This window comes from Vicugna pacos, chromosome 17 (genome assembly GCF_048564905.1).
Source record: "Vicugna pacos chromosome 17, VicPac4, whole genome shotgun sequence".
Classification (NCBI taxonomy): domain Eukaryota; kingdom Metazoa; phylum Chordata; class Mammalia; order Artiodactyla; family Camelidae; genus Vicugna; species Vicugna pacos.
This window is the reverse complement of record NC_133003.1, coordinates 53,260,385-53,284,652: the sequence shown is the minus strand read 5'-3', so window position 1 is coordinate 53,284,652 and position 24,268 is coordinate 53,260,385. Positions and strand designations below refer to the sequence as shown.

Here is a 24,268-nt window from a genome sequence, read left to right as displayed (position 1 = left end):
ATGTCCAGTGAGATCACACACCAAGTGCATAAACCAAGTGCCACCGACACCGTCACTACTGACACCCCCCAGCCACGTGCAGGGGTGCAGAAGAGAAAAGACCAATATGCCTGGCTTTGCGCTCTGGGTGGGAGGACCTCACAGTCACAGGGGTTGCCATCCTGTCACTCGTCAAAGCCCTACTGACACTACACGCAGAGCACCCACTGCATTCGGAGCACTGCAGTGGGCACCATGACACGTGACCCTATTTAGGATGACACCCATTCTAGAGACATGGAAGCTTTCTGAGGCTCAGAAAGCCCCGTGACACGGCGGGGTCACAGGGCAGTAAGGTTCAGGCCAGACCACTGCTGATGGTGGACAAGGGGACAAGTGACATTTCTCACGTTATGACCCTGCTGCTGCTCCAAGCCCTCTATGGAGGAATCTGAGGGGCACACGCTAAGAACCCAGCCCCGACGCCCCCTCCACCCCTCCACTGCCGGCTTTACCTGGGAGCGGCTGGAACACGCCCTGGTTTTCCACCTCAACCGTCAAGTCGAAGTGGGAGCAGTCGCTCAGGGTGACCACCTCGTCGGCCCCACCCGGCATGAGGCCGTTGATCCGCAGTGGCAGCTCCAGGGTCTGGCCCACCCGGGCCTCCACTGGGCACGGTGCGAACTCCATGCTGCTGGGCTCAATCACGTACACCTGCAGGATGGGGCGCAGATGTCAGGCTCCGCAGGACAGGAGGAGCCTGCTGTTTGGATTTCCTGAGAGGTGCTGTGTGCTGGGCACCAAGGAGTGTCTGAGAGAAGCCCTAGCTTGGAGGATGTGACAGTGTGTGCCGGGGTCCCGGGTGACGTTCAGGGACAGAGCCATTGGGGAAGACCTCTCTGAGAAGGTGATGTAGAAGCTCAGACCTGGGAGCCACATCAGAGGCAGCCAGACAAAAGTCTGGGGAGAAAGCATTCTGGGAAGAAGAGACGGTCCGTGCAAAAGTCCTGAGGCATGTACATACAGCTCAGCACATTGGACACAAAGGTGTATGAGGTGCACAACAGCGAACATTTAAACAAAACGAAACTTCCCACACTCCAAGTTCTGCTCTAGGAACACTGCTAACTCATCCAATCCTCTTGGCCTCCTTGTTAAGAAGGTTCTGTCACCAACCTCTTTACCTAAAGGGACCCTGGCACGGGAGGTTAGGAACTTGCATGGCTGGAGCACGGCGGAGACTGGACCAGGCAGGTAGGCTCCGGAAGCCAGGCTCTGACCATCACACACACTGCCTCTTGGGCTTTGGGCCGAGCAACTGGTGAAAGGGGCACATTTACTGAGATGAGGAAGCTTGGGAGGAGAGGGGGCAAGCGGGTCACAGTTTATCCGAATATTTGACAATTACACTGCAGCTCAGGCGTCTGTTACAGCCTTCCCTCCGTGGGAATGAGACAGATTTTTAGGTGGGCGTGTGTGGACTGAAACAAAGACTATAGTGGCCCGTCCATCTACGCCCCAGATAGTGTGGGGGAAGGCTGGGACTGGACACACTATGTCTGGAGCTTCAATTTCTGCCCTAAATGAAGTAAAAAAGGGTTTGAGATCAGGCTCAGGTTGTCAGGAAAGAGCCAGGTCAGGAGGCCACCAGGTGGGGCTGCCAGAGGCTGACCTCAGGTGACCATTCCACCTTCGGCCTTTGCCAAATCCTGCAACACTCGGGGCCGAGTGACAGGTGCAGCCCCCGAGCAGGAAGGAGCCAGGAGGAAGGACCCGGGCCGGTCTCCTGGAGTCTGGGTGTGAAGGTACAGCCCATCACTCAGCGGCCCGTCTGACCTGGCGATGCTCAGCTCGGGTCGGAGGAATCTTCCGGAAGGGCTCCTTGATTACCTCGTGTTTCTGCATTCTCTGTCTCCCGGAAACCCCAGCTCTGTGGACCCCGGCCCCGCTGGTCCCACCTCCTGCCTGGTGTGGAATGTCATGGCCACCTCCCTGATCTGGCCATGAGCTAGGACAGGGCTGGGCCTGACGCCCGACCCCTCGCCCACCACTGACCTCAAGTCCAAGGCCGAGGATGACAGGATGTTTCTGAATTAAGCCTGAGGCTGGCTAGGACAGGCGGCTGCTGACCGCTACCCCGAGCCTCCCCATGGCTGCCCGGGCCCCAGGCCTCACCTTCATCTCCCCGAAGTGTAGTGGGTTCTGCACGTCATGTGCTTGGATCACACTGAGGCCAGTGTCACTGCCTGTGGTCATCACACCCTTGACTGTGACCGTGGCAACCACGTGGCTCGAGGAAGACCAGCTGAAGTTCCCGCTCCCGCCGTGGGCCTGGGGGGGAATCATCACGGGGTCAGCTCCCTGCCTGGTCTGTCACCCACCCTCTCTCTACCACATGCGGTCAGCATTCTGCCACCATGTGGGGAAATGTGGCATCAGCCAGCGTCCGGCAGGCAGCTCCCTCAATCCCCCGCTGTCTCCAATGTCTCTTTCTGGTCCTCACCTTCTGGGGACCTTGTGGCTGACGTACGCATACACACGTGCCTGTGACAGGGGCCCCAGAACCCAGGAGCACCTGCCAAGATCAGGCTGGAGCTGGATGAACCCTGCCGCAGAGCCAGGCGCAGGATGGGGCTGCCCTGCCCACTCCTGGCACAGACCCCTGCCCACTCCGAGTGTCTGCCATGAAGCAAAGGACAGCCTGGTGGCCTCCCAGATCTGGGGCCACCACCCCATGACCCTGCGGAGGCCGGGAAGGCGACATCCCTGAGTGAAGGGGCAGCGGGTCTCACGGCACACACCAGACACCTGTCGGGCCGCCCGGACAGTCAGCAGGGACTGACGGGACCAGGCGGGTCACACGGGCTCCAGCCCAGACAGGCACCAGCCCTGCCGACTGACACCAGGTGGGCATGTGACCATCAAAGACCAAGAACACCTGACAAATGACAAAGCTCGGAACATCGTCCCTCGAACTTCAAATTTTTCTCTAAAGTTTTTACACTGCTTTCGGAAAACAGTACTTTTTTACAAAAACAAAAGCGTGCGGAGTCTGATCCGTGTTCCAGCCTTTCTTTATTGTGCTTTTACTCCTCAGGGTGTGTCCCTAATTACCAAGACACAGCGCTGAGATAGACACCTCGGAAAATACAGAGAGCATAAAAACTCTGATTCTGAATTCTCTCCCCACCACGGAAGGTAATACGAACAGAGACAGAATGAATGAAAAGCCCCAGCCCCACAGAAACACCGAAGGAATGAGCCCAGATGGGGGTCCCCCGGCTACCTTGATTGTGTACTGATAGGCGCCCGTCTTTGGTTGCCACGGGAACGTCAAGATGCTGGGATAGAGGGTGATGGGAATGTGAATTTCAACCTCCTGCTGGTTCCACACAGGCACTCGTAACATGTGGACCCCTCCATCCTGCAACATGATACCGTGACAATCAGGTCGGCACTTGAGCAGACCCTCGCTCCTCCCTGGGGATCGGGTCCCAAGGGTAGACTTCGAAATCGCGGTGGGGTGGGTAGGAAGATGCAGGTACTCAGTAGCCTTCTCGGTCTCCATGGAGATGGCGTCACGTGGTGCTGTACCAGCCACCCCAGCAAGCACTGCTCGTCTGCACCCTCACAAACCCTGACGTGTGCATGTGGTCACCCCTACCCCCCAGATGAGGAGACTGAGGCATGGGTATGAAAGCAACTTGCCCAAAGTCCCCAGAGCGCAAGTGGCAACTTTGGCAGGACTCACTGCCTGGCCCACAGGCCATTTCCGCCTCTGACCGGTCTTGGAGGGGTGTGTGCACAGCAGATTAGAACACCCGCCCCGAGCTTCCCAGCAGTAGAATCTGCTCCCACTGAAACTGACTGGCCTTGTAAACGTGGGGGAAATTTAAAACCTTTGAAGGACCGAGTAGCCAAAACAGCCCAAGGGATGCTCGTGGGTACCAGTCGGTGCACAGCTGGGCACACGGGCCCAACACTGATTCCCTAACAAGGGTTTCTAGCCCCAACCCCAGAGGCACAGGCTCGCGTCTCCAGGCACCAGCAAAGGGCGGAGAAGAAGGGGCTGTGGCCCAGCCCTGGGACAGGGACAGGCTGAAGCCCCTGCCCCCAGACAGCATCGTGAGCCTGGAGCAGGAGGGACCCCCTCGGCACCCAGGAGGGCATTGCAAGCTTGGGTCCCCGACCCCCAGGGCTCATGTCCAGCCTGGGTTGACATTTCTGCCCACAGAGGTCCCAGGATTGGGCGGGGAGGGGACGTGCCAACTTGCCTGGTCCACCACAGAGGTGAGGGCCGCCTCGATGGCCGTCTGGCCCCTCTTGACTGCCCTGACATGATGGTATGACCCATTCTGGGAAGAAGTCAGCACCTCAAAGAACTCCGGAGGAAGCACAGTTTCGATGCGGATGTTCTGGAAGGAAAGGCGGGACGTGTGAGAGGAGCTTCCTGGCCGACTGGGGGACGTCACAGCACAGGAAGGAGCCAGTGCGACCCCGAAACAGCAGCCAGGCCGGGCCAGGCGGGAGGCGACAAACTGGACGGCGCCCTGGGCCTGAGCTCTGACCCCTCCCAGGCCGCCCTCCCTGCGTGACCCCATGACCTGGCGCTCCTGTCGAGCCACCGGGCTGGGGCTCGGGGGCTCAAAGCTGCAGTCAGCTTTCTCAGACCCTGAGGTCCCAACAAGGAAACGGCCAAACACAAAATATGGACATCAAAATCCTTAGAGCTATTTTATCTCCCAAACGGCGATGGACCAAGTATTTTTTTTCAGTAACAGAAGGAGAGCAAGGGCTTCTATGCAGAAGCCAGAGGGGAGCCTTGCCTCCGCCTCAGAACCCCGGGCCCCACGAGCAAGGTGGCCGGTGTTCCAGCCGGCGGACACCACCTCCCCCATCCCCACCTCCGTGAACCTGGCTGCCCGCCGCCCCTCCCTGCTCCAGCTGCGTAGGGAGTGGGGCCTTGGTGTGCAGGATCCCAAGATGCCCAATGTCCATCAGTGTCTCTTGTGGAACCAGCAGCGCCTCCAGGAAGCACCCAACAGCCTGCCTGCTTGGCGCCCCTCTTGCTTTGGGGGCTGCTCCCCGGGACCCCCCCACTTCACAAACCCCACCGGCCCAGGTGGGATGGGCACTCACATCTGACAGGTAGACCTTGTTGCCGGTTCTGTCAAGCACCTCGACGGCAATTTCATACAGGCGGCCAGTCTCGAGCACCCACCGGTCACCAGGGTGGACTGTGAACCCTACAAAACAGGAGGGCACAGAGCCTCAGCGCTGGGGCTGCAGGGGCAGCAGACGGAGAGGACGGGGCCCTCCACGCACCTGCCCTCCCCTGGGGAGGGGCCAGGAGCTCTTGATGGTGAGATGGAATGTCCGCATCGTCCCTGAGCCCTCAGCACCCGAGCTGACCTCAGATCCCCCAGGTCCAACCCTGAGCATGTGCCCACGACTGCTCCAGGGCCCATTCAAACTTGACCCTGTCCACGGTGGGTCTAGCTCTGACCCTCAGTGAGTCTACACCCTGAACCCACAGTAGGTCTACCCTCTGAATCCATAGTTGGTCTGTGTTCTGAATCCACAGTGAGCCTACACTCCAGATTCATAGTAGATCTCTGTCCTGAATCTGCAGAGTCTGCACTCGAATGCACAGCAGGTGTGCGCTTGAAGCACTCCCTCCCTGTGAGCCGGGCCTGCCCTCCCGGGCCTCTGGCTCTGGCCCGTGCAATGCTGTGTGTCTCTTGCCCCAACACTGCTACCCAAGCTGTCCCCTCCACCCTCCACCTGCCTGACCTCCGTCTACCCTCTGCTTGTTCTGTGCGCTGGCGGGGGGAGGGGTGGGGAGCAGCCCCCGCAAGGGTGGAGGTGGGGGTGCCACTGGCCCGGGCCTCCCTGTGGCTTTTACTTTTTAAACTCCTGTCATCACAAATGAGCAGCATCCAGGAGGCCCCAGAATGCCCACACTCACCCAAGTATCCAGGCTCAACTACGTAGACGGTGCTGTTCGGTAACCGGGAAGCGCCCTGCATGCGGATACCTGGGGTCTTAATTAAGGCCAAGTAAACCGGCTGGTTCCCACGGCCTGGTTATCATCATCATCATCATCGCTGAGACATCACAGGGACAGAAGAGGGGGTCAAACACCCCGAACACCCCTGCCCGCGGCCACACAGAGCACAGGCCTTTTCCAGAACCAGTGACCACCCAGCGCTTCATCCATGCCAAAAGGGCGACGTCTGCAAGGATCCTGAAGACCACTCAGGGCACACGAACAAGCCTGGGACAGCACAACCCACAGCCAGTGTGGAGACAGCCTTGGCCAGGCCCTGGGACGAGATTAGAGGGGGTCCGGGAAGTGGGGAGTGGGGCACTGGCTCGTCCAGGCCCTGGGACGAGACCAGAGGGGTTTCTGGAGGCGGGGAGTGAGGCTAAGGCTCGGCCGGGCCCTGGGACGAGACGAGAGGGGGTCCTGGAGGCGGGGAGTGGGGCTCAGGCTTAGCCGGGCCCTGGGACGAGACCAGAGGGAATCCTGGAGGCGGGGAGTGGGGCACAGGCTTGGCCAGGCCCTGGGACGAGACCAGAGGGGGTCCTGGAGGCGGGGAGTGGGGCACAGGCTCTGCCAGGCCCTGGGACGAGACCAGAGGGGGTCCTGGAGGCGGGGAGTGGGGCTCAGGCTTAGCCGGGCCCTGAGATGAGACCAGAGGGGGTCCTGGAGATGGGGAGTGGGGCACAGGCTTGGTCAGGCCCTGGGACGAGACCAGAGGGGGTCCTGGAGGCGGGGAGTGGGGCACAGGCTCTGCCGGGCCCTGGGACGAGACCAGAGGGGGTCCTGGAGGCGGGGAGTGGGGCACAGGCTCTGCCGGGCCCTGGGACGAGACCAGAGGGGGTCCTGGAGGCGGGGAGTGGGGCATAGGCTGGCCTGGTCCCTGGGATGAGACCACAGTGGGTCCTGGAGGTGGGGAGTGGGGCTCTGCTCTGCCACCAGCTCGCACCTCAGAGCCTCTCCGGTGAGCCACCTGCAGAGGTGAGCGGCTCCGCTCAGCCGTGGGGCTATTTTTGTTCTCTCTGATTTTCAGACCTTGAGGGAAAACAGGGCTGTTTTTAGCCCAGCCGAGCTCTCCGGGAGAAAAGTGACTTGGCTTCCAAACAGCAGATCTCCTGTGCAGGACACGCATCTGCAAGCGTGCCGGCCGGAGTAAAGGATATTCCTGTGGCCAAGGACCAGGCTGCTCTGTCCCAGCTGGACCGCGGTGACCGTCGACGTGTCCGGGGCCAAGACCGCCACGGGCCGGCCCGGGTCTCCCTCGGGGCCCCAGATGCTGCTCTGTAGCTGCAGCTCGTACTGGTCGGAAGGCATGGAGAGCTCTGCGCCCAGACGCGGGGAAGATCAGGGCGGGGAGAGAGCAGGGTGGGAGATGTTAAACGCCAGGATGTCACCTTCCCCCCAGCCAGTCCCTGACCCTGCTGTCAGGGCGGCTGCTTGGGTTTTTTTGGTGTTTTTTTTGGCTTATTTTTCAACACTTTAAATGTTAATATTATTCTCCATGTGTGTGGACAGAGCTGGCATTCTCCATGAATTTTTGGAGGCAATCCTTCTTTTGTGGATGCGTGAGCAGCATTTTTTTTTAATTAAGCACAGCCTCTGACTCAACCTGCCAGCTGCTTGCAACCAACATGACATCTTTTTCTGTTCATCAAGGAAGCAAGTGAGCTCGGCTTCTGCACTGAGGGGTGCAGATGGGGCTCCCTGGACCTGTGCATCCTCTAGGGCCCCCCAAAAGGAGCTTTCCTTCGTGTCCCACGGGGTTTTGGGAGCTGGGCCCATAATTTGCAGAATTGCCTGTTGCTATCTTGACCACCCCTCTTGTTTCCCCGCCCTGTCGCACTGTGGAGGAGAACTTGCCCGGCCCGGGCCAGGACAGGAAACCACGTCGCTGGGCAAGAACGACTTCTGCAACCCGCTGCCTCTGCATCCACCTTCTGCGTCCTGTGCGGTCAAGCCTGTCAGCACTTCTAACCTGAACGGCTACTGACGGAGCAATCAAGACAGGGCCGTGGCAGGACTGCGCCACGTGATTCATGGGCACATCACCCTTTTATCCCCCACAGTCCTCGAGACAGGAGCTACCGATGCCCCCGTCCTGGAGATGGGGGACCGTTGGAATCAAGGCCAGAGCAAGATCATCGCAGAGCTGGGACTCAGACAAGAGAGCAGGGAGGCTCTGACACGCCGGCACCCCAGTCCGTGGGATTTTCTATCCAATAACCCACTTACTGTGCCTGTGGGCGTAGCCACGATCCAGCCCTCTGTCACCAGAGAGGGACAGGATTCAGGGACCACGGACAGGACAGCTTCTCTGCTCACCACTGGGTCCCTGCCATGGGAGGCGCCCAGGACAAGGATCCTGGAGGAGTCTCAGCTGGAGCAGCCCTCAGAGCTCCCAGGATTTGGAAAGGGAGGCGACGTGTCTATTTCCCGTCGTGGGGTATCTGCTATGTGTTCCCATAAGTCCCCTAGAATTCTCCCTGGGGCAGAGGGTGCTCAAAGGGTGGTCCCTGGGCCATCAGCATCACTTGGGAAACTGCAAATAACCGGCCCCATCCCAGATGTGCTGAGCCAAGCTCTGGGGGCGCCCCGCACCGCGTGTCTGCACGGGCCCCCAGGGGCTCCGACCACACCAGCGCTGAGAAGCCTTCAGTGCCCCGGCCCACCTCCTTGCCTCTAGCAGGGAAGCAGGCAGGCGGGGCTGAGATTCCTTCAGACCAAGCACCCAGAGACCAGAAGACAGCAGCAGCGCATGGAGGACACAGGTCGTGACAAAAGCAACAAGACAACGCCACCGCTCGACAAAGCAGCATTCCTTGGCGCTGCTTTACGAAGCACGAGGTTCCTCCCTTGTTTAATGGCCCTTTTGGGAAATAAATACACTGACCCTTGAAAGGACCTCTCACAATGTAGATGTAAGCACATTCGCAGAGCCCGGAGACGATGAGCGTACGGGCTTGTCTCCCAGGCTCTGTAAACCCTCCTGAAACAGAGCAGGGTCCTGGGGGGGGCCTTCCCAGGACGGAGCCCTCCTCCCAGCACATCCTCCACCTGCCTCTCATCTGGAAAAGAACTTCGGTCAAAGAGCGGGTTTAATCAGAGAAACAAGAAAACACAGAAACAAAGGGAAACAGTCAAGCAAGACAAAATAGTAACAGTGTAGCCATTAAACAAAGTCAAGGAGAGAGGGGAGTGGCAGCGTGCGTGCTTGGCACGCCGAGGTCCTGCGTTCAATCCCCAGTGCCTCCACTAAAAAGAAAAATTAAGGGCAAGGACCTTGAGTTCCTCTTCAAGGGCTGCAGACAGTATTCTGAGCCCTGACTTTGAGCTGGTCTGCGGATACCAAAACCCCACCGGCTGGAAGAAGTCAACCGCACGCTGACCAGGCTGCAGCCAGGACAGAAGCTGCCACAGCTCCCAGAACTGGCCTCGAAGAAACGGGAACAAACCGACCCTGGAACTGAAGGTTTTCTCTACTTAAAACCATCACCGTGACGCTGATCAGAGCCCCGCGTGGCTGACTGCCAGGACGACTGTGGGAGCGGACTGTGCTGCCCTGCGCGAGGACCCTCCCTCTGCCTGTGTCCCCCTGAGCTTCCCTGTAAAAGTTCTTGCCCCTTGATTGTCAATGGAGGGGGAGGAGTTGGCCTTTGGACAGGAGTCTGCCCTCCCCCCCCGCCACACCAGCCCCCAGGACGAAGCACTTTCCTTCCCGGCACCACGAGCCTCTCTCTGCGCTGGCGTCTGAACGGCAGACAGGCGGAGCTCACCCCTTGTAAGAGGCGCTGGGTGCGGAAGGCTTCGCAGGTGTTAAGGCACCGTCTCCCACAAACAGAGGCAGGCTGCTCCCGGGGCCCCACCAGCCTGCAGAGGGCACAGGGCACCCCCTGGTGCTTCCACAGGCCAGGAGGCCGCATTCTTCAACATACTCGATCTCCGACCCTCCGAACCCCGGCTGACCTCCAGATGTGTTCTGACGGCCAGAACCCCCAGCCCCAGCCCATGCCGGCCCCAGCAGGCCCCAGGTCCAGGCAGCCACGGCTCAAGGCTGCGCTGGGTCCCAGGTTCTTCCACACCTGAGTCTTTGACCCAGGAATCCCAGCCCGACACCCATCTAAACAGCTGGTTTTCCAAACCTCAGTACAATTTACCCCAGGAATTTCCACCTTTCCCAAATCTCAAGTTCTTTTCAGACACCGATTCCCTCGACCAGCATGTCTTTCCCACATCTTGTTCTGTCTAATAACTTGGTTACTGAGCCAGTCAGGTCTACAACCCCAGCATCAGCAGACTGAGGACTGAGGGAGGCTTGTGCCCGTGGGAACATGGCCCCGCCAGCATCACACACACCCCGCCTCCAGCCAAGCTGCTCTCCTCCGCCACCTGCTCCGCTCGCAGGGCGTCTGCTGGAGCCTCGCTGGACCGACTGTTTTCCTCCCCCACTGGGCTCCGAGTGCCAGGGACCCAAGCAGCCCTCTGACACTGAGGCCCCCAGCAGTGAGGGCACAGAGCAGGCGCCCCACAAATGGGCTTGCGAGAAAGAAGCCGCCCCTTAGAGGAAGGAAGGCAGACGTCGGGAATGACAATGTGGGAGGAGCACCGCTATCAACAGCAGCCGAGACATGGAAGTGCCCAAAGTGTCCATCCATAGGCGACTGAGTGAAGAAGCTGTGGTACATTTATACAGTGGAATACTACTCAGCCACGAAAAAGAATAAAGTAATGCCATTTGCAGCAACATTGATGGACCCGGAGATCGTCATACTAAGTGAAGTAAGACAGAGAAAGATTCCACTCATATGTGGAATCTAAAAAAATGACACAAATGAACTTATTTACAAAACAGACTCACAGACATAGAAAACAAAACTTGTGGTTACCAGGGGGTAAAGTTGGGGGTGGAGGGATAAACTGGGAGTTCGAGATTTGTAGATATTAACTACTATATACAAAATAAACAACAAGGTCCTCTTGTATAGCAGCAGGAACTATATACAATCTTGTAACAGCCTGTAATGAAAAAGAATATGAAAAGGAATACACACACACACACACACACACAACTGAATCGCTATGCTGTACACCATGTTGTGTGAAACTAACACAACATTGTAAAATGACTATACTTCAATTAAAAAAAAAAAGAACATACACACACGGGGGAAGAAAATAGCAAAGCAAAGAAGAAAAATTACATGTTTAAGGAAGAAAGGCTGACAGAAAACATGAAGAACTAACTTGGGGTAACTGCCCTCTGACCCGTGACTCTCGAGCCTCGGGCAGGGTGCCGTGCAAGGCGGGCTCGCTGCAATTCATTTCTCCTGTACCGACACCATTCCCCTGACTTTCCTATCTAGCAGCCTGTTAAAAATGACAGTGACGTGACTTATATTTCAATTAGAAAAAAACACAGCAATCCATCTAAAAACACGGACAGCGAGTTTCCACCCGAGTGTCCTGTTCGCGGCGGGTGGACCCTTGCTGCCTCCCCTCTCTGGTTCTCACAAAGCATCCGTCTGGAATCCACTCCAGCCCCCATGGCATCCGGCACCGTCAATCACACAGGAGTGTTTATTTTTGGAATTTTCCATCTCATTACCCCACAGATGCAACGGAGGCAGTTTAACCGTCTCCTGTCTGGGGGGGATATTTCATGAGCTCCAATTCTTTGACGTCTGCCGTAGGGCAGTGACCAAACCCGAAAGCTCTCCGGGTCCCTTGGGATGCGCTGTTCCTCTGGGCCATGAGACCGAACTGATTTGGGGTGGGCTCTTAAGCCCTCTCCATTAAATCCCCCCAAACTCCCTGGTCTGGGCACACCGCCCTGCCTCAGCCCCCCCACCCGCTCCCCTGGTTCCCGCAAAGGGACCACCTGCCCTTTTCCCAGGAGAAGGGAAAGCTGCTCTTCCTTCCTGCAGTGTCAGGGACACTCGATCCTGCAGGAGTGATGAAGGCCAAGGACCCGACAGTTTTGTGACTGTCAGGCGTTCTATGACTCGGTTTCCTTATCTGTAAAACAGGATGTTGCTGGGTTACGTGAGAAGTCCGACACTCGGAAAACGCCCGTCCCGGCCAGGCGTCTCCACACTGCCCCCACCAGGTGGGAGGCCCTCCGTGACAGCGCTCAGGTGTGACACTGCATTTCCAAAGGGCCCCACCTGGCGCCCTCTGGCCCTCCAGCTTTTCCCCGCTGCGTTCCTCCTGAGGACGCTGGGTCAGTGTCCTGAGAAGTCCACCTCCGAGCCGCCTGCCCTCTAAGAGTCTCCAGAAGCCACGCTTGGGTCCACCCCTGTGCTTTTAGAACCTGCTTCCCTGAAGTCGGGGGTACACGCAGGCTCTGGCCAGGACCCCAGCCTGGCTTCGTACACATCCCACCTGTGTGCTGTCCCTGCCCAGCACACGGGGACACCCGGGAAACCCCATCTGCTGCCCTTCAGCGGGGCACTGGTGCGGGAGAGAACTGGGCCCCGAGTCAGGAGGGGCCTGTCCGTGGCTCCGTGGCCTCCCCAGGGCTGTGGCCCCTGCCACACGGTAATGACCGGCCAGACCCGCTGCCTCCAGACTTCCAGACCCATCTATGGAGCAAGCCCAAGATGCTAGGACGCTGAAGCGCCCACCCACGTCCTAACCGGTACCCGCGCCACAGGCAGAGCAGCCCCCACCTGGGGAGGCGCCTGCCCGACGCCGTCCAAGCCCTCGGGCCTTAGTGCGACCTTCTCTTCCCAGCGTCCTGAGGCCCCTGACGCCCTGAGCTCCGACCCTGAAACGTGTGTAAACTAAACAGAACGATGATAATGACAGTAATTCTTAGGAGGGCTGGGGCTGCATTAGCAACACTCACCATCGGAAATACATCACACCCACAGTGCTTTAGAAAGAACACCAGTATGGTGCGCTCGCGAGTTTGCAGAGCAAGTCCACCCCCACCGACTCATCGCCCTGGGCGCAGGCAGGAAGGCTCCGACAGACACTGAGCCCCAGAGCGGAGGTGGGCAGTGTCTTGCCAAGGCTGCCCAGCGGTCAGGGGCAGACCAGCGGCAAAACCCAGTCCAACATGAAGCTCACGGCTTCTGACATTCTTAAAACAAAGAGATATAAACCCAAAAGGTTTGAAACCAAGGTCTGGGAGAGACGTGCGCACATCCAAGCTCACCGCTGCACCGTGTACAACAGCCAAGAGGCAGACACCCAAGCGTCCACCGACAGACGAACAGACAAGACGTGGTCTCTGCCGACAACGGAATGTTACTCAGCCGCGAAAAGGAGGGACATTCTGAACCATGCGACAACACGGGGGAAGCTCGAGGACATTCTGCTCGTGAAATGAGCCAGACACAAAAGGACAGACACTGTGCGACCCACAAGGTCCTGAGAGGAGTCAGAGTCACAGCAGCGGAAAGTAGGTGTTGGGGGCCGGGCCGGGGAGCTCGTGCTTCCTGGGCACAGGGTTTCAGTCTGGGAAGATGAGAGTGTTCTGGACAGGGATGGTGGCGATGGCTGCACAAATGTAAATGTAATCAACGTCACTAAAACTAACACTTAGAAACAGGTAAAATGGTAGATTTTACGTTGCGCCTATCTCACCATAATGGAAAGGGGGGCCTCTGCCCTGAGCACAGAGCTGAGCCAGGACCCACCTGTGATCTTCCCTTGCCTGATCTTCTGCACCCTGTAGCGGATGGATGTCCCCACCAGGAGGTAGACGTCGTAAGCTGGGTTCAGAAGGATGTTCTCCAAAATCAGCAGCCTGACCTCTGCGGCGCGTACGTTCTTAGCACAAGGAAGAGGGTGGAAAAGGTGAGGTGAGTCGGCAGTGGGGGTCGGTGGAGGCCAGAGAAAGAATCCTGAGGGCTTTCTGGTCCATTCACATGAGCACAGGGAAGTCAGAGACAAAAAAACAAGGCAACGTCCTTGGACCCCCAAACCCCAGGGGACCCTTGGGGTATAGCCGGCGAGAGCCCAGAGGTCGTTGCCAAAGCAGACCCAGCACATCACTGTGTATCATGGAGCTTGTAGCTCAGTTTACAACTAAAGGAGGCAGAAAGACACGTAAGGAGCCAGGAGCAATCCCGACTGACACAGGGGCCGCGAGGGGCTGTGGGGCTCCACCCACAAAACCCCAAAGGCAGCAAAGTGGGGGGACCGCAGGCAAACCCAAAAGGGGGGAGGGGCGTGCGTCCCCGCCGAGCGCTCGGCCCCTGCCCCGGGCCCCTCCCAGCCCCCACCTCTCGGCCTCCGACCACCTCAGCCGGAAGCATCACGAGACGCTGCACCAGAGGCAGACCCCGTATATCAAGTCCAGCGCGCCCCCAGGAAGCCAGGCTGCACGGGGCTGCACCTCCCACTGCCCTGGAGTGCGTGGCGACCCTGCAAGCTGCAGAGAGCTGCGGGCAGAGCAAAGGGTTCTCGTCCACAGACACGCAAGCACCCGTCCTCTGGCGGAGGTGCCGCCGCTTGCTGTCCCGGGGACGCTGGCCCGTTCTGCATTTGTGCGTGAATTCGTTGGATTTCCTTTCACACCGGCTCTAACATCTTATGGGTTTCCTAACCTTACAGCACGCAAAGGTTCCCGTCCCCGATGGGGACGTAGGAGGGCGCCGGGCCCACCTCTTCCCACAGACACACGGCAGCTAAAGCTACGTGTGGGACAATTTCCTCCAAAAAACCCTAAAAACTGGTGGGGGACCCTTCTACACCCGACAAACAAGAGAGAAACCACCGTGAGGTGAGCAGGACACCGAGACCCAGTCTCACCCCGTGTGGAGACCACAGTCACAGGGACCCCCAACCCGGAGCTGCTCCCCGGGGAGCGAAAGGCTCACACCCCACACCAGGCACCCCGACCAGGCCCTGGGAGACCAGCCCCCAGAGCCTCTGGCTGTGAAGACCACCAGGGCGCGCACCCACCAGGGCCGTGGGGCTGTGGGGACTGAGGGCGGGCTCTGACGGGCACAGCACAGACGCAGCCCTTGAAAAGTGCCCAGACGGCACGTGAAAGAGTCTCATCTCCCCGCGGACTTGCTCCAGCCAGGGGACCCCTTCCCGCCCTCCCTCCGCCGTGCTCCAGAGCTTCACACACGCCAGCTGCTCCCACCCTAACATCTCCAGCTGGTCTTTGCAGCTGTCCACCCAGGAAACACCCCTCATCACCTTGCACTGGGGACCCTCGGGGCGGGGGGCTTGTGCGCCTGTAACTGGAGAGACAGTTCCCAGCAGGAACCCCCTTCCCCTCCAGGCACTGCACGCACAACAGACCGACACACGCCTAGCCTTTCTGAGGAAGAGGCCTGCCTGCCTGCGAAGAGGGGCAGGTGTGCAGGGGCTCTCAGGTTCCTGGGTGGGTGAGTGCAACTGTCACCCCCCCTCTGACCACCCAGGCTCACCTGCCTCTCACAGAGGCGCGTGTGACCCTCTTGGTGCCCTGACTTTGGCAGCTGCCGCCAGAGACACGTCTACATGCCTCGCTCTGGTGCCCAGCAGGGCCTAGGCTCACGGGCCCTGCGGGACCAGCACCGACGAGGACAGAATTCTTAGCCAGCTCCCGGCCCCGGGCGCAGACCCAAGCTCCACTGCTCTGGAAAGGAGCCGTTAGCGAATTATCACGGCTGCACCAGAGGGGTGGCCCCCGTGAAACACACGTCCAGGGCTGACCTACACCCTCCCAGACCCGGGGGCAGCACTCCTCCCCGCGCCCCAGAGCACGGCATCTCCCAGAGCGGGGTTCTCACTCGTGTCTAGGACCGGGGTGTACACCTGGTGCCCGCAGCCCTGCAGCGGCTGCCCCGGAAAGGCCCCCTGGTGGCCGGGGGCTTGTTTTGCTGTAATGTGCCTGTAACAGAGGCAGGGCTTGGCGGGCCACCGCCCCCATGCGCTGCACGCACAGCAGACTGACACACAGCAGACCGACGTGCAAGAGGCCCCCCTGCTAGAGAGAGGCTTTGGCCCGGGGGGCACACTTCAGGGCTGTCCACAGGTGGGGCCGCAGAGGGGCTCTCAGGGGACGGAGGCCCAGGGTGCTGCCCCGGCAGCCTCCCGCTGCCTCGCTCCAGCTCACTGGCATCTCCCAGAAAGGAGCCTGGACACCTGTCTGGAGGCCTAGTCTGGGGACTGCCGCCCACGGGACACCTCCAGGTCTCCTGGCTCCTGCAGGACTGGGCACACGTGCCTCCTTTAAAAGCTGCTGTCTGAGGGTCTGACCTCTAACCAGCCTGGGTCTGCGTGCTGACTGAGGTCCTCCCCTTTGAGACACCGGAAGGCAAACACCATATAATCTCACCTACGCCTGGAATCAAAAAGGCAAAACCAAACCAAAGAACCCGAGCTCACAGACACAGAACAGATGAGTGGTGGCCCAAAATGGGTGGGGAGGGCCAAAAGCTGCAAATTTCCAGTTACAGGGTAGGTAAGCCCTGGGGGCGCAAGGCACAGCCTGGTGACTGCGGTGAACAACACTGGTGCATATTTGAAAGCTGCTAAGGGAATAAATCTTAAACCTTCTCATCACAAGAAAAAAAAATCGTAACTGCGTGGAGTGATGACTGTTAACCAGACGTGTTGTGACCTTTTCACAGGATTTACACACACTGAAACGTGACGCTGCAGGCCTGGAACTGGTGCCATGCTGGGCGTCAGTCATACCCCAACACAAAGAATCCAGTCAGTCACACAGTATCCTTGACGTGTTAGAAAGGGAACAACCACCACACAGGGCACCACCCTGGGCCAGGGAGCCTCCCCGCCGCACAGGCAGGACAAGGCGCCCCTGCAGCTCAGAGGGGCCGGACGGGCCCAGAACCCACAGAGACAAACTCTCTGTGATCCCAGCCACGCGGCGGGACCCCCCCCCCCGAGACGGCTGCCCCAGGCCGACCCTCCAGGACCCCCAGACTGCGGCCAGACCACTGAAGAGGGTGGCTCTGCAGAGGACTCCACCTGTCCATCACTCTGGAAAGTAATCAGCAGACGCTGTGCCGCAAACTCCCACCTCCCCACCCCCGCCTGCCCCCAGGGCTCCAGGAACCAGGCAAACGGGAAGAAGACCCGGGTCTGCAGCTCCAAGGGAGGCCGGGCCAGGGTAGACCTGCGCTCACAAAAACCAGGCAGGAACCGGGCCTTGGCTACCTCACTCCTCACTGTCCTCTCCTGCCACCCGACTCACCCTCCCTGCAAAATGGGGCGTTGATGGAGAAGCAGCTGCGGTGAAGCCTGGGGGTGACTGGAGCCCTCCACATATGGGGCCACCCAGCAATCAGTGTCAGGACTCAAACTGGGGCCCGGGTGAGACGGCCAGGCCTCCGGGAGCCCAAAGGCTCAGATGTGTCCCCACACCAGGCCCGGGGCGAGCGCTGGAAACAAGATAGTCGACACCGGTCCCACTGCTCCCGGCTCCCCGGACACTGCGGGCGGGGAAGGCACCTGCGCCTGCGAGACGGCACCCTGGCACCCGGCCACCTCTCCCTGGGCCGTGGCTCTCACCAGACAGACGGACAGAGGTACACATCACCGCCCGAAGCTGCCACTGCACGAACAGGGAAACGCCCGTGGTGGGGCATCTCGCTGCCCTGGCAGAAGCCCAGGGTCCGCGCAGATCCCACCCCCAGAGCCCAGGGTGGCCCCCGCCCCCCACCCACCTTGTACACGGCCTCCTGGATCCGCGCCTTCAGCTTGGAGCTCCCGGTCTTCATCCCGGACACCAGGATGGTGTCCCCCTGCTTGGCCGCCTTCTCCATCTCTGAGATGTAGGAGGGGGGTATGTAGGTAGACTCCAGGAAAGTCAGGATGCTGGAAAGGGAGCATGCGGTCAGCCCGCTGTGCGGAGCCCAGGAACCTGCACTCTCACCCCCTCGCGGCCCTAGTCAGAGCCGCTTCGAAACGTGTTCCTGCAGCTCCTGGCATCAGAGCTGCCAGCGTCCCTGCGAGACGTGCAGACTCTCAGTGCCAGGCCGCCCTCGGTCTGCACGAAGCCTGGGGATCTGCATTTTGTAAAAATCCAACTGCGATCATGATGAAATGCAGGCACTGAAACAGGAGGACCACCCACTCAATCAAGAGGCTTCAGCCTCACAGGTGTGGGGGGGGTCACGGAAGCCGGGAAGCAAGCCCACGGCCTCCCGGACTCCCCGCCGGTCCCAGCCCCGCCCCTCGGCCAGCTCCGTTGTCTGGGAAGCTACTCAACGCCTTCCCTCTCCAGTGTCAGGAAGAGGGGGTCACGTCACACCCCACCTCCCTGGGGCTCGGCTGGGGTAGGGGAGCCCAGGTCAGGTGGGGTGGGCCTCCCGGAGCGCGAGCTGGTAAGCAGGGCCGGCCTGAGGGGCTCTGGACGCAGGCTCTCCCCGGCAGCCGGCGATTTACGCGTAAGTCCCCTTCTGCCCAGCGAGAGCAATCCATCAGACGCGCTTTCATTCTCTCCAGGACCTGCCGGGCGCTGTGCTTCGTGGTGATTTATTTCCTCACCCAGCTTCCCAGAGGGTCAGACGCTGAAGTTAATGAAAATCCAGGACTCTGGTTCCAACGCGTCTTGGATTCCAGTCAGCATTCAGCTCGTGTACTGAGTGCTTGGAGGCTCAGGGGGCTGTCGTGGCGGGAAACAGGCCTGGCGGCGTGGGCAGCAGGGCAGGGGGTGGGCAGCCAGCATCCCCTGAGCGTCTAGTGTGTGCCGGGCCCAGAGCGGGGCTCTCACCCGGCCAACATGCCGGCCACCCCGTCACCCTCAGGTGGGCACAACGCCTCCGCCCTCTGCTCAGCGGGTGACCGTCCCTGACGCAGGGACATTACCAGGCCAGGGCCGGAATCCAGGCCTCTTTGACCTAAAGCCGGCAGTCCCTGCTCAGTGAGACACCAGAAACCCCCGCACTCATCCAGGAGACAGGCTGACAGTCCAGCCCCCAGGAGGGCTTGGACCCAGGAGGGCAAGCTGGCTCGCACAGCCCCGGGGCATGAGGGTGGAAATGGCTGTGAGCTGAGCCCGGACGTCTCCTGGAGCCCCGGGCTGGACTCTCAGAAGTGCAACTACTTATCAATTGCAAGGGGGTAAGAAAGCGACTTCACGGGGGACACCTGGCAGCCACCACCCCACCCAGTGATGAGTGAACAGCACCAGCAGGGACCAGCAGCAGCGTGACACGATGGAACGAGAAAGCAGGCGGTCCCTCTGCGGTATTCCCACAAGGACGCGGCGCTGGGCCTGGCGGGAGGAGCGCCAGAGGAACCGCGCTGGGGGAGGTTCTGTAAGATAAGCGGACTACAGCCCTCGCGAGTGTCCAGTCCCACAGGTCAGAGAAGGACCAGGCGCCTGTTCCAGGCTGACAGAGCCCGAGAGACAGGGCAACGCGCAGCAGGGGACGCTGGGCTGGGTGTTTTGCTACAAACAACACAATTGGGACAAAATGGCAAACTGCAACGAGCCCCGAGGACGACAGGCCTCATTGTTAATCTCCTGACCCTAAAGACTGCATGGTGGCTACGCAGGAAGCGCCCTCAGAGGCAGTCGGCACACACCAAGACAGCCGGGCTCACGGGCAGTGGGCGGGCCGCCTGCTCGCCGACGGTTCGGGGATCCACTTTTTGCACTGCTCTCGCAACTGCTCTGTGGGCTGAAAAGTGCTGCAAATTTTAAACCTCATGTTTTCCCCCCCACACAGGGAGCATGCTCTTCAAAGTGTTCACTTGGTGCGGCGCGAGGCAACGCGGCCTGGCAGGGGACGTAAGCCTAGCCCTCGGGTCTGCCCCGCACTGGCCAGCAGAGCCTTCTGCTGACGGAGGCACACGTCTGCACTGCCTGGCATGTGGTAACCCTGGCCACAGGCCGTGCATCAGGGATTTGAACCTCTCATTCTCCCGTGCTGACGCTGAACAGCCAGGAGGGGCTGGCGGCAGTCACCGGTCATTGGCACAGGGAGGACGCCTGCAGACCTAGCTCCGCGCCTTACTGACCCGAGGCAGGTGGGCGCGGTACGGAAGCCCACGCGGCTGCTGGGAGGATTGGCAGGGTCAAGACAGGTAATGAGTCCACCTCACAAGGAGTCCATCTGTGCCCCCAGGCCGGGGAAGACGGGCTCATGCGCCGGGAGGGGTGTCCCTGATGGAAGGTCCTCTCAGCCAGAGCTGTGTTCCCTGGGTCACCCGCATGCTGGGGCCACATGGCCCTTCGCCTGCACCCCCACCAGCTCCCGGTACCTAGACAAGTCTCCTCTTCGGCCTCCTCAACCATTCTCCGCGGCACACAGCCCGGGCGGGCGGCAGCAGGGGCGAGGGGCCTGCACGGCTGTGTAAGCCGGACGCTTTTCCCTAATCGGTCTCGGGGATGTTGGCCGGGACCCGGGAATCGTCACGGGGACGTCATGATGATGATGGAAGCCCGCAGCCCACACGCGCCAGGCGACAGCCCTCCCCACTGCCAGCAAAGGCAGGCACCTCTTACCGCAGCGCGTTGTGCGAGTCCGAGTACCCGTCAGCCTCTGGGTCCTTCACGATTGTCCAGTCAAACACCAGCCCGGCCAGGGTGCTGAACGTGTTTCCTGGAGGAGCAGATAGGGGAGGCACCCGAGTTAACTCCCCGGGACCAGAGGAGGGGGCGGTAACACATGCAGCCTGCAGGGGCTCACCTCCCTCTGAGCAGGGGAGGAATGAGGCCTAGAGGGTCTGGGTCCCCTGACTGCCATGCGTCACCTGACCGTGACAGGTCACCTGACCATGAGGGGCTGGGTGCCCAGAGCCCAGGCCTGCCCCAGGTGAATACCATGTCCTTCCCACCACACCTCCTAACCGCGCGTACGTCACCCCCAGTCGGCACGGACTCCACAGTTTATGCGGTGGCTCCCAAGACCGAGCCATTCATCCCGCCCCCACGCCCCTGTGCTGGGAAAGAAACTGAGGGATGAGGTGCAGAACCCCACTGTCTGGCTTCACGTGCCTAGCTCGTCTCCTCCCCGAGACACGGAGAGCCTGGTCCCAGGGTGGAGGGGTGGGACCTCGCACCACCGGCCTCAGCTCCGAGGTCCTGGGACCAGATGTCAGAACCACCGGGGCCCAGCAGGTAACTGGGCCATGATTCTTGCAGGAACAGGACTGAGGGTAGGTCTAAACACTCCATAAACACCTTCACAGCTGCTGATTGGGAAACGACCAGAAATTCAGTGCAGAAGCCAGGGTCCCCTCCTGCCAGCCGCTGACGGACACACTGCAGCCCAGCTGGAGCGGGCTCTGCGGAACCCAAGGTCAGGCCCCTCTCCTGTCTCCCCGCTGACCCGCACGCGGAGCCTCTCGGAGACCACACACAGGACGTGCTAGAAGCTAGATGAGGGTGGGGAGAGGCTCACTCTGGCCAAAATGCAGACATTCCCTGTGTGGCCAGCCCTCCACCACACTCCGCCCCAACATACCCTGGAGCGCGTGCACCCAGCCAGACCACCACGGGGGACGGAAAGTGGCCATGGTCACGGGGCAAGGATAGGGAGGAGAGACCAGGCTGGGCCCGGGACACAAGGGGTCGGGCGCAAGTGGCCGAGGACCCTCCTAGGAGGCAGAGGGGTGGCAGGGAAGCGGGACCTCAGATCACTGCGGCTCCGAGGCCCAGGGCCTGCTCCACGGGCCCATCAGGCCTGCTCACCAAACGCAAGTCCCAAGGCGAACCTATTAAACTTCAAGACGCAGCAGTGGAGCGTTAGAGCCGGCCCAGGGCCTGGCGTGAGGCTGGCCCTGACTTCTGGTGACGAAATAAAACCACAGGAGCCGGTAGAGCTCCTTACAGTGACTTCCCAGAGTGGCTGGTGTGTGAGGCACATGATTACAAACACAGCAGGCTCCAAGACCTGCCCGTCTGGCGGGGCTGCAGGCCTGGGCGAGGGGCAGGGGCGGGCCAGCCATCCTCCGCCTGAGGGTTGCCTTGTCCATTCCCAAAGCAGCTACTGGACCTGCTGCGTGCCAAGCGTTCATGTGAACGAGGAAAGTCCAGTCCCCCGAGGGTGCCCCCCGCGTCCTGTCCCAGGAGAGCAACAGAAAAACATTGAGCAATTCAACATACTGAACGCCAGGCCCAAAGTCCAGCGCCCAAAAAGGAAAGAAGTGATTCCAACTCTGTCTGAGTGCTAAGCTTGCTGGCGGAGAGAGAAAGGTGCCCCGTGTGTGTGACTGTGTGTGTGTGTATCTGTGTGTACCTGTGTGCACATGGAGGGAGGTTTAACTTCTTCAAAGGATTAATTTTTTCTTTAAAGGAATGAATTTGGAAGATAAATACATGTGGCAGAGAGGTACGGAACAGAAAATAATTACAAATATCAGCTGCTTTGCTAACGTGTAGTGGCGTGTATGTGTGTATCCGTGTGTACACATGTGTACACACGTGTGCCCGTGTGTGTATGTGTGTGTTCCCTCTGTGCCCCAGGCCCTCACTTGGACGTGAAACGAGTCAGGATGTGTGAGGGGCTCAGAGAGTGCCTGGAGCCAGCATTGCCTCGAACTTTTGTCTTCCTTTCCCGAGAACAGCCCATGACCCCAGGTCCTGCACACGAGCCCCCGTCACCTCACTGCACAGACCCCTCCTCGGCGCTCTCTGCTTTAAGACCAGGCGCAAAGCCCACTCTGACCCGAGGCCCTTTCACACCCTGGATCCCGGGCCTGTCCAGGATGAGAGAGCGTTCCCCACCTGGTAGATCCCAAGCCCCTCGAGGCTCAGTCAAACACCTCGGCTTCTAGGAACCTGCCCTGACCTCTGACCTCCACACCCCGCCTCCAAGCTCCCTGGGGTCGCTCCTCCCACCTGTGGTCCCGCCACACGTCGCACCCAACACGATTACAAACAGCACCTGCTGGGATGCATGTGGGACCTGATCTACACATGCACCCCCACCCGGCCTGAGATTCTGGGGGCACAGGCCCAGGGCTCCCCACGGCAGCACCCCAGGACCCAGCAGAACCCAGGACCTGGCAGAATCCAGGACTTGGTAGAACCCCGGTGGCAGCACGTGCTCCATCAGCACCTGGCCTGCTGAGCACCCACGCGCACCCAAGCCCGGCGGGGCCGAGCCCTCCACACACCCTCTCCAGGCCCTTACGACTGGGTAAGCAACACTGTCTCAGGGTCGCAGATCAGAGGGCACCCCAGAGAAGCCAGGCGGCTGAGCAGAAGAACAAGCACACAGAGGGAGGAGGGCTCTGACAGACGCCCCACGGCGCTGGCTCTGCCCCCAGGGACACGGGGCAACGGCTGGAGGCATTTTTGGTTGTCACGACTTGGGGAGCCACTGGCATCTCGTGAGTAGAGGCCAGGGATGCTCCTAAACACCCTGCACCGTCCTGGACAGCCTCCCTCCATGACGAGTGATCTGGTCCCAAATGCCAATACTACCTGGGCCAAGAAAGCCCAACCTAGAAAAATCTTTTTAAGAAGCAGGGGTGGGGGAGCCAGAGCGGTCAGGGAAGGCTTCAGACAACGTGAGATTCGGCTTGGACTTGAAGTTTTGCAAGATCCTTCATCTGAAAGACATGTTTGGCCTGACCTACTTTCTTCAACAAGAGTCTTAACCTACAAACTTCCATTCACTCCTTTACCAAGAGGTCAGGCTACAGCCAGGACAGTCTTCCAAGGAGGGTCCCAGCCTGGAATGAGCTGATACTCTATTAAGAAGAGAAGGGTGGAGCTAGAGTTTCTTTCTTTTAACATAAACATTTCTAAGAGCAAACAACAAAAAGTGAAAGATGGTGCGTGGGGCCAGCAGCAGAGACGTGTCCCAGCCCCCAACACCCACCTCCACTCCGCGGTCTGGACCAGGAAGCCACCCAGCCTCCAGTGCCTCTGCTTTCCAGCACAGCGACCCCTGGAGCCCCTCCCAGCCCCCATCGCCGGCTTCCCAAAGACACGCTCAACCCTGCTGGTCCCTGCACAGGTCTTACAGCCAAGGCCAGCGCACATGAGAAGCAGGTGAGACCTCGATGCCACCAGGGGCCTGGCATCCCTCACAGGTGGTCCCACCCTCTCCTGTGTTGCCGTCCCGGCCGGAGCAGACCCCCCGCGGGAGGTGAGCAGGCCGCCCACGAGGGGTGGCAGACACACGGCCCGCCGGCCGCCAGCCTCACCTTCAGAGTCCAGGGCCTGGATCTTCAGCTCCAGTGGCGAGTCCTCCAGGTAGAGCTCGCGGGTGGTGGAGACGATCTGGATGCCGTGGATGAGGTCCACAATGGCATCACAGCGCAGGACCTGGCCGGTGGCTGGAGGGGCGGGCAGGAGGCTCAGCGGGCGGTGCCCTG

At 60.1% G+C, this 24,268-nt stretch overlaps 1 protein-coding gene across 2 annotated transcripts in view; it reads right to left on the bottom strand.

Annotated features, from left to right (window-relative positions):
* NUP210 (nucleoporin 210) overlaps nucleotides 1-24,268 on the bottom strand; it is an 88,944-nt gene that overhangs the window by 50,599 nt on the left and 14,077 nt on the right. For both annotated transcript variants that reach the window (XM_072941945.1, XM_072941946.1), the window contains exons 3-13: nucleotides 24,098-24,229; nucleotides 20,445-20,541; nucleotides 17,656-17,806; nucleotides 13,663-13,795; nucleotides 7,186-7,344; nucleotides 5,948-6,016; nucleotides 5,119-5,225; nucleotides 4,254-4,394; nucleotides 3,266-3,403; nucleotides 2,155-2,310; nucleotides 495-693 (exon numbers count right to left, since the gene is read on the bottom strand). In XM_072941945.1, the coding sequence (XP_072798046.1) occupies nucleotides 495-693; nucleotides 2,155-2,310; nucleotides 3,266-3,403; nucleotides 4,254-4,394; nucleotides 5,119-5,225; nucleotides 5,948-6,016; nucleotides 7,186-7,344; nucleotides 13,663-13,795; nucleotides 17,656-17,806; nucleotides 20,445-20,541; nucleotides 24,098-24,229 (1,482 nt within the window). The remainder of the gene's footprint in view (nucleotides 1-494; nucleotides 694-2,154; nucleotides 2,311-3,265; nucleotides 3,404-4,253; nucleotides 4,395-5,118; nucleotides 5,226-5,947; nucleotides 6,017-7,185; nucleotides 7,345-13,662; nucleotides 13,796-17,655; nucleotides 17,807-20,444; nucleotides 20,542-24,097; nucleotides 24,230-24,268) is intronic.